Source organism: Polypterus senegalus, chromosome 13 (assembly GCF_016835505.1).
Source record: "Polypterus senegalus isolate Bchr_013 chromosome 13, ASM1683550v1, whole genome shotgun sequence".
Lineage (NCBI taxonomy): Eukaryota > Metazoa > Chordata > Cladistia > Polypteriformes > Polypteridae > Polypterus > Polypterus senegalus.
The window spans coordinates 122,693,459-122,712,068 of record NC_053166.1 but is presented as its reverse complement, the minus strand read 5'-3'; the positions used below and the strand labels follow the sequence as shown (position 1 = coordinate 122,712,068).

At 37.8% G+C, this 18,610-nt stretch overlaps 1 protein-coding gene across 3 annotated transcripts in view; it reads left to right on the top strand.

The window, feature by feature from the left end:
* Positions 1-18,610, top strand: part of traf7 (TNF receptor-associated factor 7) — a 32,268-nt gene that overhangs the window by 3,769 nt on the left and 9,889 nt on the right. The window contains exons 2-8 of one of the 3 annotated variants that reach the window (XM_039775966.1): positions 10,381-10,513; positions 10,663-10,723; positions 11,021-11,112; positions 11,614-11,727; positions 11,822-11,914; positions 12,367-12,400; positions 12,508-12,691. In XM_039775966.1, coding sequence (XP_039631900.1) covers positions 10,424-10,513; positions 10,663-10,723; positions 11,021-11,112; positions 11,614-11,727; positions 11,822-11,914; positions 12,367-12,400; positions 12,508-12,691 — 668 coding nt within the window. In that variant the 5' untranslated portion in view covers positions 10,381-10,423. Of the gene's footprint in view, positions 1-10,380; positions 10,514-10,662; positions 10,724-11,020; positions 11,113-11,613; positions 11,731-11,821; positions 11,915-12,366; positions 12,401-12,507; positions 12,692-18,610 lie in introns of all 3 variants that reach the window. The other 2 variants (XM_039775965.1, XM_039775967.1) reach the window with 2 other exon arrangements.

The following is an 18,610-nucleotide window of genomic DNA, read 5'->3' as shown; positions in this document are numbered from 1 at the left end:
TGTTTCAGCATTTCATCCAGAAAACCTGTGATGAAAGTACAAAACATTGACATGATTCGGTAGTTTTTTTTTCCAGTTTCCCTTTGCAGTTTGTGTGAAAACATGCATTCTAGAATCTATTTTGAATGCATATCCCCTTAAGAATTCTTCTAGATCAGCTTTATCAGTACCTTTCAGAATTTTGGAGACCCATGGAGTCTTCTCTGCCTAGGACTAAAGAGGTACAATTCCTTCTGTGTAGCAGTGTAGGACAGGCTGCATTTGGTCATTCTCCTCTGCACAGCTCCAATGGTGGCATGGTGACCACAGCTACCCACAGTACTCCAGATGTGGTCTCACTGGCACGTTATAAAGTCCTGGCATAGATTGGTTCCTTGTGCAAGGTTGTCTCCTAATTTATGATTTAAGTGGGTTTCAGAATGTTATAATTTTTTACAATGTCATCAAGTCCTTTGTGCTTTTTTCTACATACAGTACTGCCTTGTCAATAAAAATGCTGAGTTAACGTAAAACCCTAAATCTTTGTTAGAGTTTCCTTTGTGTAGGATTTGTATTGTCAGCTTGTATTTACAGTGAATGTTCGCTTTGCCTCTGCACTTTAAAGCCATCTATATAAAACTGCAGTTTCCAGGTGTTTTCTCAGGTTTGAAGGTTGCCAAATCTTTTTTGTTTTTTTTTTCCCACTTTCCCCTCTGCATTTGTAATTGTTCCAATTGTGGTAAGGCAATCTGTTTAATATAAATTAGAAAGAGGAACTCCACAATTGATCCCAACCCATGTGGTAAATACGCATTCTCCTCTTATCTGTACTGTTTATATTCCAACCATTAACCAAGCTGAATTACAGTTTTTTAAGGCTTTGAGATTCAACATGAATGTTTATTGCAGACATATATCAAAAGATTTTTGGAAGTCTCAATAAATTTAAGTCAAAAGGTTTGGTTTTTTCTACTTATCCAATTGTCTATTAATATTTTTAATAAATTGTTGTGGCAGTATCTCCCTTTTCTAAACTGTTACTGGCCATTACTTAGTATTATATTTTCATACAAGTAGTTTTTATTTTAATTATGATTACATTTTCTGTAATATCATGTGAGACAAAAGTAAGGATGTGCACAGGTTGTCAAATACATGAATAATCATTCAGGGTTCAAGTATTCCATCCATCCATCCATCCATCCATTTTCCAACCCGCTGAATCCGAACACAGGGTCACAGGGGTCTGCTGGAGCCAATCCCAGCCAACACAGGGCACAAGGCAGGGACCAGTCCCGGGCAGGGTGCCAACCCACCGCAGGACACACACAAACACACCCACACACCAAGCACACACTAGGGCCAATTCAGAATCGCCAATCCACCTAATCTGCATGTCAGACACGGGGAGAACATGCAAACTCCACGCACGGAGGACCCGAACCTAGGTCTCCTAACTGTGAGGCAGCAGCGCTACCACTGCGCCACCGTGCCGCCGGGTTCAAGTATTCAGATACTGAAATCACTATTTGGGCATTTAGTATGCATATTGCATTGAAGGAAGCCAAAGAGAAAATAGAATGTAAAGAAAATTCTTGTTGTAAGTTTTGATGTTCTTATTAATTTTTACTGCTTTTTATGTAACTGGAGTAGTACTTGGAAAAATTGTTTACAGCTTGTTTTAACCTCAATAACAATTTGTTTTCTCAGTTTCTGTTAACCTTTCAACTGTTTTGTTGTAGTTTCTTGTGTTTTGCTAGGGTTGGGGTGTCAAAATCAGTTTTATTAAGGGCAAGAATAACACTTTATATACCTGATGAGGAACGGAATATATCAACCTAATGCTGGGCAGTATACCGGTTCATACCAAAAACCATTTTTTATTTTTGTTATGGTATGGATTTTTCTTATACCGGGAACACCGGTTTAAATAGCCTAAACAACGTTCTGAACTTGGCGCAGTGGGAAACTGTTTAAGGGGGGACCTTTTTCACTGCTGCACCACTAAACAGGAATGCAACAGAGTACATGCGTTAGTTGAGGTATTGAGCAGTGAAAATGGACAGAGAACATTCGTAAACGGAAGCTGTAGCAGATGATAAAGTTGAACATGATGACACAGAAGAACTTTTGACGAAAAAAGGTGCCATGTCTATTGTCTGAAGATACTTTGGTTTTAAAAGTTCGGATGTGGACCATTATGTTCAAATGTGTAAATACAGTTTCTATACTACTGGATAATACTGCAAGCCAAGTTGTACTTGTTTTTTTTTTTCTTCAATACTGTGTAATGTACCTGGTTACTGTGTAATAGTGTGATGATGCCGGTCCCCTACAGACTCTCTCTTCCCACATGGGAATCTGTTGAAACCAACACCGTCGATAGTTATGACCAAGATGAGCTGAGAAATCTCATTGAAGTCAGGGGATGGTGGAAAGTGCTCAAGTGCTTTTGTTAAAAACAGTCAAAAGTAAAACCAAAAGTGTTCATTGTGCAGTGTTCAGAAAAATGCAGTACCCAAATAAATATCAACTCCATAAAACCAGTGGCACATGGGGATAAAATCCATATTAAATAAATCAGTTAAAATAGAGGTTAAAATGCAGTCTCTCTCCTCGCCGGATCGCAGCACACCACCTTCTGTCTTCAAGGGCTCACCCTTTACGGGTGTTGCTGGCGGAGCCTTTGCAGCACGAACTGCTTTTCTGCCAACTCCTGTCTTGGCTGCTGCCACACTGCGCTGCCAGACTGTCTGAGATCGGCACACCCCCCGTCTTCCTTCACGTTCACTCAGACACTCCTCAGATCCATTGGGAGGTCTTACATTTCGCTCGCCCCACTCTACACGTTTAGTCAGTGGGATGAACCAGCCCCTAGATTGCCACAGCTCGTGCTGCCTTCACCTTCCTGGTATCTGTATCGTCTCCAATGACTGCCTTTTCCCTTCTTTAACCTCCTTGTGTTCTTTTTTGCTTCCCCCTATCCTGCCAGCCCATAAATATACATCTCCGTGGACACAGCGCCTTATTCACATGCCGCAGTAAGCCGATGAAGCAATAGAGAATGATCGGGTGTGATTCGCCCCAATCACCTCATCAACTCTCTGCATTTATGCAATTGCATTTTGAAGTAATTGTATTATTACTGGAAGATGCACAATTATTTATTTTATTATTATTATTTATTAGTTTAAATATTATGCAGTTTAATGATGGTAAAGCTATTTAAATAGTAACTTTAACATGTCAATGGAAAAAGATTATTAACATTAACAGAAAGTGTAGTTGGTTTACCAAAAATATTTACTATTTATTCCTTTTCTAAGACATGTTCAGTGCAATACAACTTTTGACAAGCACTTCTGGATATTTTAATTAGTCTAAATGCCTCTTTGGATGGTTGACAATATGTTGTCAAAATTTTAGTTTAAGTTATTTGCAAAATTTGTTCAATAAAAAGGTTCTATATTTTGACTGCAACTGTCATGCAATGTGATTCCTTCTCTTCATTAGTGCCTCATAAGTGCCCCCCTCCTTGAAAACTATCACTTTATGGGGCCATGTAAACCTGTATTAATACTTGTGTGCACATTAAAATGTTTTTTTGTACAATGTACGATTCTCATGACAGTGGAATAGGTTATTCTTAGCCAGTCCACTGCAGTAATTGCAGTGGAAAATGTGGTTAACTCATGCATGGAAAAAAATGCCGTTGAATACTGTGAAACCGGTATAAATTTGAAAAATAATGTGATATAGAATTTTGGTCATACCGCCCAGCACTATATCAACCAAACAACTACTGCCATATTTTTTGTTTTAAAGCAAGACACAAAAGTAACCTCTCTGTTCATCATCATCATTTATTCTGCCCCAGTTTTGTCTGCAAACTGTTTTCCCTTTTTATCAGGTATTTCTTTCTTTAGACATTGTAGCAGATTAAGCAAGCCACCAGCAGCCATGGGACCAAAACCAGAACTGAGTTGGGAGAAAAAAATAAAATCAGCATATAAAGTCAAGCGAGAATTTGTAGCTAAAGCAAAGTACATCTTTTGTTATATCTTGCATGAACATACATCATGATTGGGTGTAAACGCACTGGGGATGGATAACACAGAATAGATTTGGAGTTGGGCAGAAATGGATAGCGATTACATTTAACATGAGTGGAAAATTAATTTTGAATAAATTTCTATCAACATTAAACAACCAAGTCAGCAGAAAAGACAAAATCATGTAGGGCAGTGGCACCATTCAGGTAGGGTGGTCAGCTATGATATCTGTGCAGCTTTGAAAAGTGAGCAGCGTGGCAGCAGCATATGTGAAGTTGGGCTTGCACCCCATTCATGAGACTGTTGCACCGTTGGCATCATGCTAAAATACTAATGTTCTTTAAGGCATTGTGGCTTGTCACCCTCTTTTCACATCTTGCGTCTTGAAAGGAAAAATAGCAGAAGTTATAGAAATTGAGCATTTAATTGCCAGACTCGGGTTTATTATTTGAAATGTCAAGATGAATTACTTTTTAATACAATGCCTTCCACAGTCCTGACAAAGGAATGGAGACTTCGCATTCATTCTCTAAATGGATGTTTGCACATATCTCTCCAGTTCATTTCAGGGTTGAAGGGGAAATCTCTCACACATCCAGAATCACTCATGTAAGTGTACCACCAGTAGTGTTAACAATAGATGTGGCAAATAAGTATTGAGATAATTTTCAAACAAAGTGGGTACTTGACTTGTGTACACTGGTGATGAAATGATCTGCTCAATTTGTTAATACCAAAATAAAATCTATTTAATGATTTGGTGCTTTAAAGCACCTCTCTCTAGTAATACATCATGTACTGTGTTGAGAGAAAAGCATCGCAGAGACACACTGTTACATCAGCAAGGGCAAAACAGTATACTGAATACACATCTAGAAACACTAAATTTGTGTTAGTCATTTGTGGGCAAACTTCCGTGCAGTAAGAACAAACGTTGTGAAAGCATATACAGTGGTGCTTGAAAGTTTGTGAACCCTTTAGAATTTTCTGTATTTCTGCATAAATATGACCTAAAATATCATCAGATTTTCACTCAAGTCCTAAAAGTAGATAAAGAGAAACCAGTTAAACAAATGAGACAAAAATATTATACTTGGTCATTTATTTATTGAGAAAAATGTTCGAATATTACATATTTGTGAGTGGCAAAAGTATGTGAACCTCTAGGATTAGCAGTTAGTTTGAAGGTGAAATTCGAGTCAGGTGTTTTCAATCAATGGGATGACAATCAGGTGTGAGTGGGCACCCTGTGTTATTTAAAGAACAGGGATCTATCAAAGTCTGCTCTTCACAACACATGTTTGTGGAAGTGTATCATGGCATGAACAAAGGAGATTTCTGAGGACCTCAGAAAAAGAGTTGTTGATGCTCATCAGGCTGGAAAAGGTTACAAAACCATCTCTAAAGAGTTTGGACTCCACCAATCCACAGTCAGGCAGATTGTGTACAAATGGAGGAAATTCAAGACCATTTTTACCCTCACCAGAAGTGGTCGATCAACAAAGATCAGTCTAAGAGCAAGGCGTGTAATAGTCGTCGAGGTCACAAAGGACCCCAGGGTGACTTCTAAGCAACTGAAGGCCTCTCTCACATTGGTTCATGTTCATGAGTCCACCATCAGGAGAACTCTGAACAACAATGGTGTGCATGGCAGGGTTGCAAGGAGAAAGCCACTGTTCTCCAAAAATAAAAATTGCTGCTCGTCTGCAGTTTGCTAAAGATCACATGGACAAACCAGAAGGCTATTGGAAGAATGTTTTGTGGATGGATGAGACCAAAATAGAACTTTTTGGTTTAAATGAAAAGCGTTATGTTTGGAGAAAGGAAAACACTGCATTCCATCTGTGAAACATGGTGATGGTACTATCATTGTTTGGGCCTGTTTTGCTGCATCTGGGCCAGGATGGCTTGCCTTCGTTGATGGAACAATGAATTCTGAATTATATCAGAGAATTCTAAAGAAAAATTGTCAGGATATCTGTCCATGAACTGAATCTGAAGAGAAGGTGGGTCATACAGCAAGACAACGACCATAAGCACACAAGTCGTTGTACCAAAGAATGGTTAAAGAAGAATAAGGTTAATGTTTTGGAATGGCTAAGTCAAAGTCCTGACCTTAATCCAATCGAAATGTTGTGGAAGGACCTGAAGCGAGCAGTTCATGTGAGGACACCCACCAACATCCCAGAGTTGAAGCTGTTCTGTATGGAGGAATGGGCTAAAATTCCTCCAAGCCAGTGTGCAGGAATGATCAAAAGTTACCGGAAACATTTAGTTGCAGTTATTGCTGCAAAGGGGGGTCACACCAGATACTGCAAGCAAAGGTTCACATACTTTTGCCACTCACAAATATGTAATATTCAATCGTTTTCATTAATAAATAAATAACCGAGTATAATATTTTTGTCTCATTTGTTTAACTGGTTTCTCTTTATCTACCTTTAGGACTTGAGTGAAAATCTGATGATGTTTTTGGTCATATTTATGCAGAAATATAGAAAATTCTAAAGGGTTCACAAACTTTCAAGCATCACTGTACAGTGTATCATATATTTGAATGGTACTTTGGCAAATGTAATGTCTCTTGGTTACAAGTAATGGACTACAAGTAACATCAGACCATTAATTTTTGAATTCTGTGTTTGTACCCATAATAGAAAATAACAATGTCTGATCACTCATGTCATATACTCTGAAAACAGAACAAAAAAGACTGTATTTACAAGGGTTCTTGAATAATGAATTAATATAAAACTAAGAAGTCTGGTTTTACACAGGAAGCTTTGAAGTTGCAACAAATGTAAAAAATTGACAAATTTGGACAATTAAAGCCCCAGGAGTTTGTGTCACTTGAAATTTGAATTAATTTGACTAATTTGTTATTCATTAGTGTTCAGTAAAGTTTATTTTTGCCAGCTTATGATACAAATATAAATTTTACACTAGCGAAAGTTACAAACCTAACAAAGGAATCCTTTGACAGAAAGATAACGCGCAGATTCTAAAGGCATGTTTTTACCAAAACAGCTTTAAAGAGTTTGCTTAAATGAAAATACCCTGAATTATCTCGGAGTTCACTAATTCATCAGTACACATGTAATAATTTTTAAATTTATATTTTATTATTCATTTTAAACAATATGTGGTGGGCTGGCGCCCTGCCCAGGGTTTGTTTCCTGCCTTGCGCCCTGTGTTGGTTGGGATTGGTTCCAGCAGACCCCCGTGACCCTGTAGTTTGGATATAGCGGGTTGGATAATGGTTGGATGGATGGATTTTAAACAGTATTTTTCAGTTACAGGAGAGAAAATGTCAGGGAATAAAATTAGAATATGGACACGGTACGACAAATAAGGTTAGTCCATGATGACATCATTCTTTAAAAGCTTAGTGCTGAAATCCCTTAAGATTACAACATCCCCTCAATTTACTGTTACACTGGAGGAACCCTCAAGTCTATCACAAATTAAATTCAAGCCTTGCATTATAATTTAATATTTATGAATGCCACTACTAGTTTACTAGTCAATTACTTAATTGATATACCACTATTGTAAATTTGCTGTTGCTGTTAGTATTCATATATTTTATATACTTTTACAGAAGCAGGTACAAAATTGTTCACTTGGATAGTGGAGGTACTTTTTACTGTTACAAAATCCGTGAAAGGGATTTCTGTTTTCATTGTGGTATTGAATAGGTATATAGTATTGTGAAATTTCACTGGTATTGGTATCAAATATGGAAATTCTGGTATTGTGACATCCTTGACTCTAAATAGCTATAGTACACTGTGCTGCACACATTAACATGAGGTGGAGATTAATTTTAATACCAGGTGTAAATGTAAGCTATCTAAATTTATATACAGATATACTAGAGAATATAAATACGTCTTCAATCTAGTTGTGGACACTTTTTCTCTAGTGTCATTTCTTGTGACTGAAGACAGAGAGATATAATTAAAATTAGTAAAAAATATTTTATTAATACACACCAGACAAAGGTAAGAATGACAGAGAAGCACAGTCCTAGGACACCTGCCCTTCATCTGCACCGAGAAGTCGGTGTCCTAAATCTTTTATAATGCTAAGCGCAAAATTTGACCTTATGACTTTAGTTGCACAAGAATTTCAAGACATTACATCTTTACAATAATTTTGTTTGGATCAGTAGTTACACAATTTTAAAGGTCATCGGTTGGGCACTTGTAACTTCTTGTTTGTTACAGAAAACAGAAGCTGCACTTGTCGCAAGACAGACTTTTCGTGGCCCTTGTCACGCACACCAGATTTGATCAATAACTGATTTTTATTTTTCCACATAGTTTTAAACAGTTCAGTTAAAGGAAACTCCTTAATATAATAAGATGAAGAATTCCACAGATGAGGTGCAGCAGATGCCAAAGCCCTGTTCCCCTTAGTTTTGGACTTAGCACGAGGGACCACAAGAGACAAATGACCGGAAGATCTAAGATCTCGGATTGGCTGGTGTACAACACAAAATTCAGATAAATAGGCAGGTGCATATCAATGTAATGACTTAAACACCAGCAGCACAATTTTAAAATCAATTCTAAAGCTAACTGGCAGCCAGTGTAAAGAGGCTAAAATTAGAGATACAGAAGCAAACTTTTTTGCCCCAACCAAAAAACAAGCAGTCTTAGGTAACGGGAATATTTTTACCAGCTACTGTATCAGAGGAGAACTATTGGGTTGTATCATATCTAGGCTACAGGCCTAAGCTTAAATAATTACAGAAAGGCTGCAGTGAGTTACATGCTGGATCATTATTGGTTAGAAATATGGGTGGATTCATATTTTGGGTGATCTTGTTTGACTTCTTAGTGAAAAAATATGTATTGACAGATAAAGGCTACATTTCACGCCTATGTCTACAAGAGAATCTGTGACAAGACCACCTTTTTAAAAGAAAGACTCATCTCTATATATATATATATATGAAATCCAGCATCTCTCTGTCTGTCGGCTTTTCACGAGAGAACTACTTAACGGATTTAGATTGTGTTTTTTTCTATAATTTGCTTGAACATTCTAGTTGATTTTGTGACTTCTCTCATCGCGCTATCATAGTTCGCTTGCAGGAGCGATTTATTTGCACTAATCCGAGACACAGACTGGGGACCGAGGGAAAGGGGAAGCGTGACATCAGGAGTAGGGAGCTGGGCAGGGCCCTTCTCACTGGCCTGTTTCACCAGAGCCACAGGATGGCTAGTTGAAGATAATGTCAAACGACTTTCTTTCTAATCAGCAACTACAGTACAAGAGTCATAAGGCTTCATGAACATCCTAGAATTTTACTGATGATGTGAATCTCAACAGGGCAGCATGGTTACTAGAAACGCTGGCTCACAAATACTGAGTTTGTTGCTGCATGAGTGGAATTTGCACATTTTCCTTCTCTATGATTGCGTATTAAACTGGTGAGACCGACAGTGAGTGCACCAGCTCACCGACACAATGGACACAAGCACAAGTCCAGCACACACAAGACTTTTATTAAAGCATGGGAAACGCTTTTCTTTTTGGTTTTCCACCTATGCACAAGAAAATAAGCAAAATAAACACTCAAATACAAAGTAGTTCTTCCCTAAATCCCTCTGCATCTACTCCTTCTCAGACAAGTGTCTTCCTCTCTCTCCCAATTCTGGCTCCCTGAATGGAGTAAAGCCGCCCCTTTTATAGAGCACCCAGAAATGTTCCAGGTATTACTTGATCTTCTTCCAGCAGCATTTCCTTATGTGCAGTAGTTCTGCCATGAAGGACTCTGCCTTTCTCCATGTGCCCCCTGGCGGTGACCACAGGCCCCCACAGGCCTAAGCTTCCACGCTCCAAACACACGGCACTGTCCAAAGCTAAGGGGACAGACCTCTGTCATTCTATGGGAGGTAATGGCCCGTGAAAGCTCACCCCCCTAGTCCTTCACTAATGAAGGCGTCCTGGCAGAGTAGAAGCCCTGGCTGTCTATTACACTGGGTAAACTGGTTTAGCTTCCACATTGCACAAATTCATGACAAGTTAATTGCCAACAGTGTGGGTGTAAGAGTCATAAGACAAGATACAATCTGTATTGTACAGTCATTTTCTGAGAAAACTAATGGTCATCTCAGGCCATATGTAACATGTTTTGAATATTGATGAAGAAGGCCACTTTCAAAGGGTCCAAGTGCTGCTGCATGTCTTCATTTTTTTCTTTTTTGAACTGTTTTTGTAGATTATATCTGTAAGTTGTTTGTGGGTTTAAATGTCTTTTTTAAGTTTAGGACTGATTCTGAAGGCTCATTCCCACATTTTAATGTACAAATTCCTATAGTGTATTTGTCCTTCACAGGGTCCAGCTTGCATGCATGTGACTTAGAAGTCTGCCCTAGATTATGACTTCAAGTAAGACTCCACGTTATAATCGTTTTTCTGGAGCAGTTGCCGGAGCAGTCAGTGTTACACCATCTGAAAACGTCAGTGGGGTAAGAGATAGAAGAGCATAGTTTTAAAATTAGATTGCCTGTTAGACTGTGGGGATAGAAGAGCATAGTTTTAAAATTAGATTGCCTGTTAGACTGTGGGCACCAGTTATTTTTTTGAATGCCTGTCTTTCTTTCTTTGTTTCAATCAGACTAGAATGGAGACAACATTTGGTCCATCATTTGCTGCTGTGACCACTATTACCACTAAAGGTGAGTTCACAGGTGACTGCCTTACCTGATTCATTATGTTCACAAGGTTTATCTTTTAGGGTAGCATCAGATTTACATTGTGATCATTCCACCACTTGAGGCAAATACTGACCAAAACTGGACATAGTTGTGTCTGAACACTTAGCATCTTGGTTAAGGGTTACTTAATTTCAAAGTCTAACACACAGATCCATCAGCTTGAATTAGGTAGGAAAAGCTCACCTAAGGTAATGCCATAGAACTCTTATAAGTTTGTGTCCTTCTGGTAGATAATGCTGTTCTGATTCTGTTTTTCAGCCGAAGGAACAAACACATTCAAGCAGCACCGGCGCACTCCATCATCTACCAGTACCATGACGTATTCACCCCGTGATGAGGATGATGTTATGGTAGGCCACCAACTTGAACATAATGTACAGCAGAAACCCACATGGCTCAAATATTTTTCCTTTGTTTTAGCTGAATCTGAATTTGTAGAGTCAGGAACTCTTCTAAAATGGTTGGAAGATGTCTAAATTTTAGATTAAAGGTGGTGCAGTCTAACTTATAATTGATAGTGAGTTTATCCTGGGACGTTAACTTGCCTGCATTTGAAGAAAAGGAAGCTTTCCAGCAAACCTCCTGTTTAAATGAATTGCAGGAAGTCCTTGCATTTACTCAGCCAGCCTGAACATAAAGTGTAAAAAAGTGTGAGTTCTCCTGCTGCTGCACTGTGGAAGCGGGCTGGGCTTAGTGAGTCGCATGTGTCAAGGGTCTCCTCCTTCTGAATACTGGGTGCTTTGGCATTTTGCTCATCTTTTTTTGGTCATTTATGGGACACAGGGAGGTGGAAACCAGAATAAAAATCCTTAGTATTTCTTCATCTTCGGTGTCTCTGTGTTTCTGTTCAGCCTTCAATCAGCACACCCCGCCGCTCAGACTCTGCAATATCAGTGCGCTCCCTGCACTCAGAGTCCACCATGTCACTGCGTTCCACATTTTCATTGCATGAAGAAGAAGATGAGGTGGTATGTCTATGATAAGCTACTAATAATCAAAATTACCCAGTCACACTTTATAATTTGTAATTCTGAGTTTTACTTTATAATTTTTTTTCAGGAACCACTTGTTTTTGCAGAACAGCCATCAGTAAAGCTTTGCTGTCAGTTGTGCTGCAGTGTTTTTAAGGATCCAGTGATCACAACGTGTGGGGTAAGTAATGTCTTTATTCCATGCTGTTATCAGAGGAAACTGGGAGGTTTGTGGCAGCTACATAGTCCTCTCCTGTGGGGGTGGGTTTTGAATTACGGAGAGTTGATATGCCTATTTAGCTTGTTATAATTCTTCAGTATGGGGGACAGGAAGCACGCAGTGGTACAGTAGGGAGGTCTTAGCTGTCCATTATTTTGCTAGTTTTACAGCTGTGAGGAGCCTTGAAATGAAGGGCCTGACAAGTTAGAGCAACAAGTTCAAAAACCACCTCTGAGCAGGAAGCCTGTGCTGCTTGGCAGCTGTGTTGAACAGGAAGAGAGGGGGCTGTACATAACATTGGGATGTTAGAGCACTGGCCAGGGAGAGGGAGAGGCCTGTGGGGCTGGACTACTCCTTACTGGACAGCTCTAACCTCACTATTCTTACATTTTTTATGTTTTATTTTCCTGAAGCACACCTTTTGCAGAAGATGTGCCTTGACATCTGGTAAGCTATGAAAGATTTGAGTTTTTGAACAACTTCTTTCACTTGCATTGTTGATATTTTTTCACTTACATTTTGCTCATTTTGTCAGTTGATTATGTTTGTTTCAGAAAAGTGTCCTGTGGATAATGCTAAACTGACTGTGGTGGTGAATAACATTGCTGTCGCTGAGCAGATTGGGGAGCTTTTCATTCACTGTAAATATGGCTGCCGAGCAGCAAGCAGTGGAAAGCCAGGAGCCTTCGAAGTGGACCCCAGAGGCTGCCCGTTCACCATCAAGCTGATTGGCAGGAAGTGAGGCCTTTTCTCTCTCTCTCTCTCTCTCTCTCTCTCTCGCCTTCCAAAAATAATTTACTGGCCTGATGCTCTTTCATAGTTATGTTAAACGCTCCGCAGTCAAAAAAAAAAAAAATAACATCAGGCAATAAAGGTATAACATTAAAATAGAGACACAGTAATAAGTTCTTCTATAGACATTAAAGTGATGATGTAGGCAGCTTTATGACTTTTGAGACCGTGATTATACCAGAAGAAAAATACTGGGTTTGTGCGTTTAATTAACTAGAAAACAGTATCCATTCTTCCAGTTATTTTCTGAACCTGCTGTTTTTAAATCATGGTGACAGGCAGGGAGACTGTGGCATTGAATCTACCATGCAGAGTTACGTCAGTCTCATGCAGGGCTGATATGCATACACACATTCATTTACTCACTCCAAGTAAGTTTAGAGCCTCCACTTATCCTAAAATGCACATCTTTAGAATTTGCTGAGGAAGCTGGACTCCTCTGAGAAAACCCACACGGACATGGAGAGATCTTGCAACCCCAGTGTAAATAGTGACTGGACCAGGGATTAAACCTGGGCCCCATAAGCTGTGAGGCAGCAACACAATCGGTATACAACAATGTTGCCAACATATGTATTTTTTTAAAATTATGATTATTTTCTAACATGCTTAATCCATCTGTATTTGATTCCACTCATCCACTTCAGAATCACAAAGTGCATGAATTGATTATCTCCTTAGTGGAGGGTATACCCACACTCTCACATCAGGGCAATTTAACAACATTTTCAGGTAGCTTTGCAATTGATGAGGCATGCTTCTTACTCTTGTAACTTTCAAATTCTTTCTACCTCAGTAAATAGGCAAGAAATACTAAGTGATTGAAATTCATTGTAATAAAAATCAAAAATCAGGCAAGAAAGTATTTACTGTTGCTTGCAGATTACATAACTTGTTGTGGGTATAACTAGCAACACACATTTCTAGTGTAACTTCATTTGTTAAAATTAGCCATATTTAACATTATTTTTGTATAATTTCTATCTTTAAAATATTTTATGTACATACTTGGCCAAAATCATACATAATTGACTTAAATGGACAATGTTGCACAGATAAAAGGCACATTTCTAAAAAGATAAGTATGATTTAAAACCTTGTATATGTGTGTGTGTGTGTGTGTGTGTGTGTGTGTGTGTGTGTGTGTGTGTGTGTGTATATATATATATATATATATATATATATATATATATATATATATATATATATATATATATATATATATATATATACATATATATACACACAGTATATATGTGTAAAATCACTTACCATTAATTACTTAGTTTGCAAATGTAGTTCACAATATTTTTGCAGTGTTGGAAAATTTTAATTTAGCCCTGTTCAAATCAAACAAATTGGTTGCAATTCCAAACACTGACTAAGTTTAGAAATATGGTTAATAAATATTTTGTTAGTAAATCATGTTTTTAAGAGCTTTCTGGTTTGTACTAACCTACTTAACTCAAATGCAAAATAAATATCTGAAGGAATTTTATTAATTATCACCTGAAAGGGTTAACGTTTACTTATTAGGAGGTTTGTAAGGTACATTTTTACTAAGAAACACACAGACCTCCAATAAAGGTGTTTTATAATAGAGTGAGCTGAACTTATCCATTTTGGCAAGACAGTATTTTGTTTTCATGATGAAAAAATGCAGCTTCTCAGTGATGTAACTTTCCAATGTAGCGCTCTTTGTCAGCATGCATTTCCCTGTTCTTCTTGTTCTTGCATTCTGTATCCTGTATTAAGCACCTTCCAAGATGTGTCTGATGTCAGACAATGTCGTTGCACTTCCTTTTCTTTCATATTGCGAAGCTCTTCGTCAAAGTAAATGATCAATAAAAACAATATTTACACCTGATTGTGAATTCTGATGATTAGGTCTGGGTAAAAATATTGAATTTTCCAATCAATCGTTACTTTTTATTTAAACGATTCAGTATTGATCTAATAGTGTAAAGATTGGTCATGTGAATCTCTATCCTAAGCAAAAAATCTACCTATAGTAATTGATTATCTTCCCTTTTGGTCATCAAACCAGTAGATGTCGCTGGTGTGCCTGTAAGACTTTCTACAGTAAAAGCACTTTACTACTTAGCATAAAATGGTGTGTCGTCCTCAATTGAAATCGGTGCCTTTCGACAATTAAACAGTGCATTGGTAAATAACAACTGGATACAAGCAAAACCATATTCATGCTGTGTAACTCAGAAGTTAAGTTGCAACACAACAAATTTGAGAAATCCGAAACCATGTCAGTCGACATCCAAACGAGTAGAATGTAAATCTGTGCTGGAGACTGTGTTTAGCTCCCAGCTTCCTTTTAATCCATTTAATTTGCCTCATGACGAAAAAATAACAGAAATAACAAGATATAGTTTCTATAGCAGTTTTTATCAGTAAAGACGAGAGACCCTACACCATTGTTGAAAACATTGGCTTTCGACCAATGATACAGGTTTTAGAACTGTGCTATGCTATATCAAACCAGAAAGCAAATGAGTGAAGTTAATGTACTTATGCTTTATGAGGATCTTGAGCAAAGCATGGCCACGTCTCTCAGGTCAGTGGAGAGAAGAGCCCTAACTTGCAACAGTTGGGCATCCAGGGCAGCAGATTCCTACATGACAATCACATATCACTACATTAAAAATAACTGTGCACCTGTGGTGGATGTTTTGCAGGTAACAGTGCTGCATACCAGTTGCACTGGGAACAACCTTATTGCCTCTGTGCAGAACTGCTGACTGTTGTTCTAAAAACCTTTCTAGTATCTCCAATGTACTGTTCAATCACGTGACCACATCAATCACAAGTTGACAAGTCCAGTAGACATTTTTTTTTCAATTTAAGCACATGGCTAGCTGTACTGCTACGGTGGAAGAAATTTTCAATGTGCCTCACCGGTTTGAACAAGGTGGTAGTTGTTGTATTTTTAAGAGCAGCCTGCGATACCAAAGTGAGTGTATGCCCAAAGCAGCTGATGTGAAGTAGCTCCATAAGCTGTACCACATTGTTGTAAGTCATGATGGATGGTTGTTTGTCTTTTTATGTTTTCATCCATCCATTCATCCAATGCTGCTGTCAATAAGAATCAGCTCTAGACCCTTGTTTTAACATGCTTTCTTTTTCTCTGAGGAGGAACATTGAGGACACATTTTCGAGACGAAATTTTCGAGACGGATTAACTAAACTGCTACATTTGAGAATCTGAAGATATATATAACTTGTAGAATTATACAAAGACATGAGTCTTCTGGTTGTATCTTTTTAATTTGGATTAATTAAAGATTATTTTAAATGTCCTATAGAAGAATAAATTTAGTAGCAGTTTAGTAGTTAAAGGGTGTCTACATGGAGATTCATAACACATGAATAGGTTACTGAATAACATCTTATTATTTAAGAAGCTATATTTGATTATATTTTAATAATGTTCTCAAGATGATGTAGATGCTTTATAAAGTTTTGTAAAGCATTGTATTAAAACAAGGAGCCCCAATAATTTTTGTGGACTCTGATGTGGCGATACATACGTTATGTTAGTTAAATTATGGTGAATTTTGAATATGTGCAGTGCTGTGAAAAGTTTTTTTTTTTTTAGCAATGATCATTTTGTTCCACATCTTGCAAATACTGATGTTAACTGTTCAATACTTATCAAGTTTTGCTTGTTAAATGTCATTCCATTCTTATGCATGTGTTATGAAGTCACTATTCAGACACCCTTCAAATCATGTTACTGAAATTTATCACATTATATTAGTGTTTTCTATGCATGGTTAAATAATCTCTAAAAAAGCCAGCACTTCAAATATATCCATGCACACTAATGTAATCAAGATAAAATCAATATTGAATTGAATTAGGATATTGTGAATCAAAATCAAATTGAATCGTTTCGGGTCATCAGTGGTAATACCTTAGGACACACTACATATACCATCCGTAGGGCTGGGTATTATCAATAATAGATGGTCTTTTTTTTATTATGATAAACTTTTATGCCCACCAGTAAAACAGATGTTGCCACTCTTATTTCTGCTATCACTCTTTGCTGATTACTTTCTCAGGGCTGGCAGTTTCTCAATTTCTTTGACTTTTCAGGGTGTATCAGATCATAAGCTTTTGATTAAGACCAAGATCAAAGTTCTAGCCCCAGTGGTTCGAAAGTACCAGCAGGTTGCCATACAGTGTGTGCTTGACACTCATCAGGGGCTACAGCTGTCATTCTTCTTCCTATCATGTAAATGGCTTCTGCAATTTGCTTCATGCTCAGCAGATGTTGCTGCTCTTCTTTTTCTTTCTGTCATGCCATCTTCTTGATCAGTTTTTCATAAGAAACACACAGGCACAGGTCACCTTGCTGAGGCTGCCGCTACCTCAGATTTGTCGTTTCACCAACATGTTTCAGGTCATAAGCTTTTGAATGAAGATCAAGGTTCTAGCCCCAGTAATTCATGAATTTATTGATGAATAATCAAAATTGTTAATTAAGATGTGACAGAATGCTTATAATAGGTCACAATGCTTACTCATACTACTTGTACACTGATTGCTAATGGAGTTGCTCTGTGTGCATGCTTTACCTATGTCTATGTGGGCTTCCACCTGAAATTCTGATTTTTTTTTTTCATCAGACAAACTTGTACTTAGCTGGAGACACAGTAGCACAGTAGTTAGTGCTCCTACCACTTCACAGATCCAGAGTCCGGTGTTAGAATCCTTGTTTCGGCACTGTCTGGAGTTTGTATGTTCTCCCTGTGTGTCAGTGTGTTTTACTACCACATTCTGTAAATGTGCATGTTAAGTTACTTGGGATCTCCAAATTACTCTGTATATGTTTGCTAGTGTGACCTGTGGGGGCACTGTTGTCCTGTTCAAAGTTGGATGCTGCTGGTATTGGCACCAGTTTCCTGTGACCCAAAACTGCATGAGTTGGTTAGAAAATGGATGGATATTCTAAGTGAAATTCTAAGAGCAAGGAATAGCTTAATATACTACTACTGTTCTGCAAATAACATTAATGCAGAAATCATTCCAGTAAAATAGGTTTAATTGGCTTATTTATGACTATAAAAGTTGCTGCTTGTTGCATCTTTCATGTAATAATTTTGACTCTTGGTGACCTGATAGAGAAGAGATTGCCATGTTTTTTCTGCTAAACAATAATACTCAGAATTTAATTTATTACATTTAAATTTAAAGTACTATTGTGAGTAAACTGAAAATGTGGTGAGAATGATCTTTCTACCAGAGAAAAGCATATCCCAGGACTCCTGGAGAAATGAGGAACATGGAAGGAAGAGATTAATCCTTTCAGAGTAAGCACAAGGAAATTAAACTGAGCCATGTTGTAAATTTTTAAAGTTGTGCAGAGAAAAGTAAAGTGGATGCCAGTTCCATCTATCCATTCATCTATTTTCTGAACCAACATATTTAATTATAGTGTTAACTGGAACACTCGCTCATCCTTGGCAGGTTTAAGGTTGTTAGACAGCGCCGTTCTGACATCTTAGATGTTTAGGAATAAGCTGGAGTACATCGGGAAACCCGACACAGACATGATCTCTGGAGTTGTGAGGCTCCAGCAATACCCCCAGCACTACTGTGCCACCCTGAATACTTTATTGTTAGTTTTTTAATAAGGACAAAAAGTAGTACAGATTGGTGTTAGTTAAATTTATATTTAGTACAACTATCTGAAAATATTTCTTCCATGTATTAAAAGTAAGATACTATCCATTTTACAAGTTACCTAATAATGTATCTGAAAGTAGTACCTTCGGGTCATTCACGTCTCAAGTTGACATTGTTAATAAGGACACATAGGGTGAAGAGGAACTAACAAACTTATGC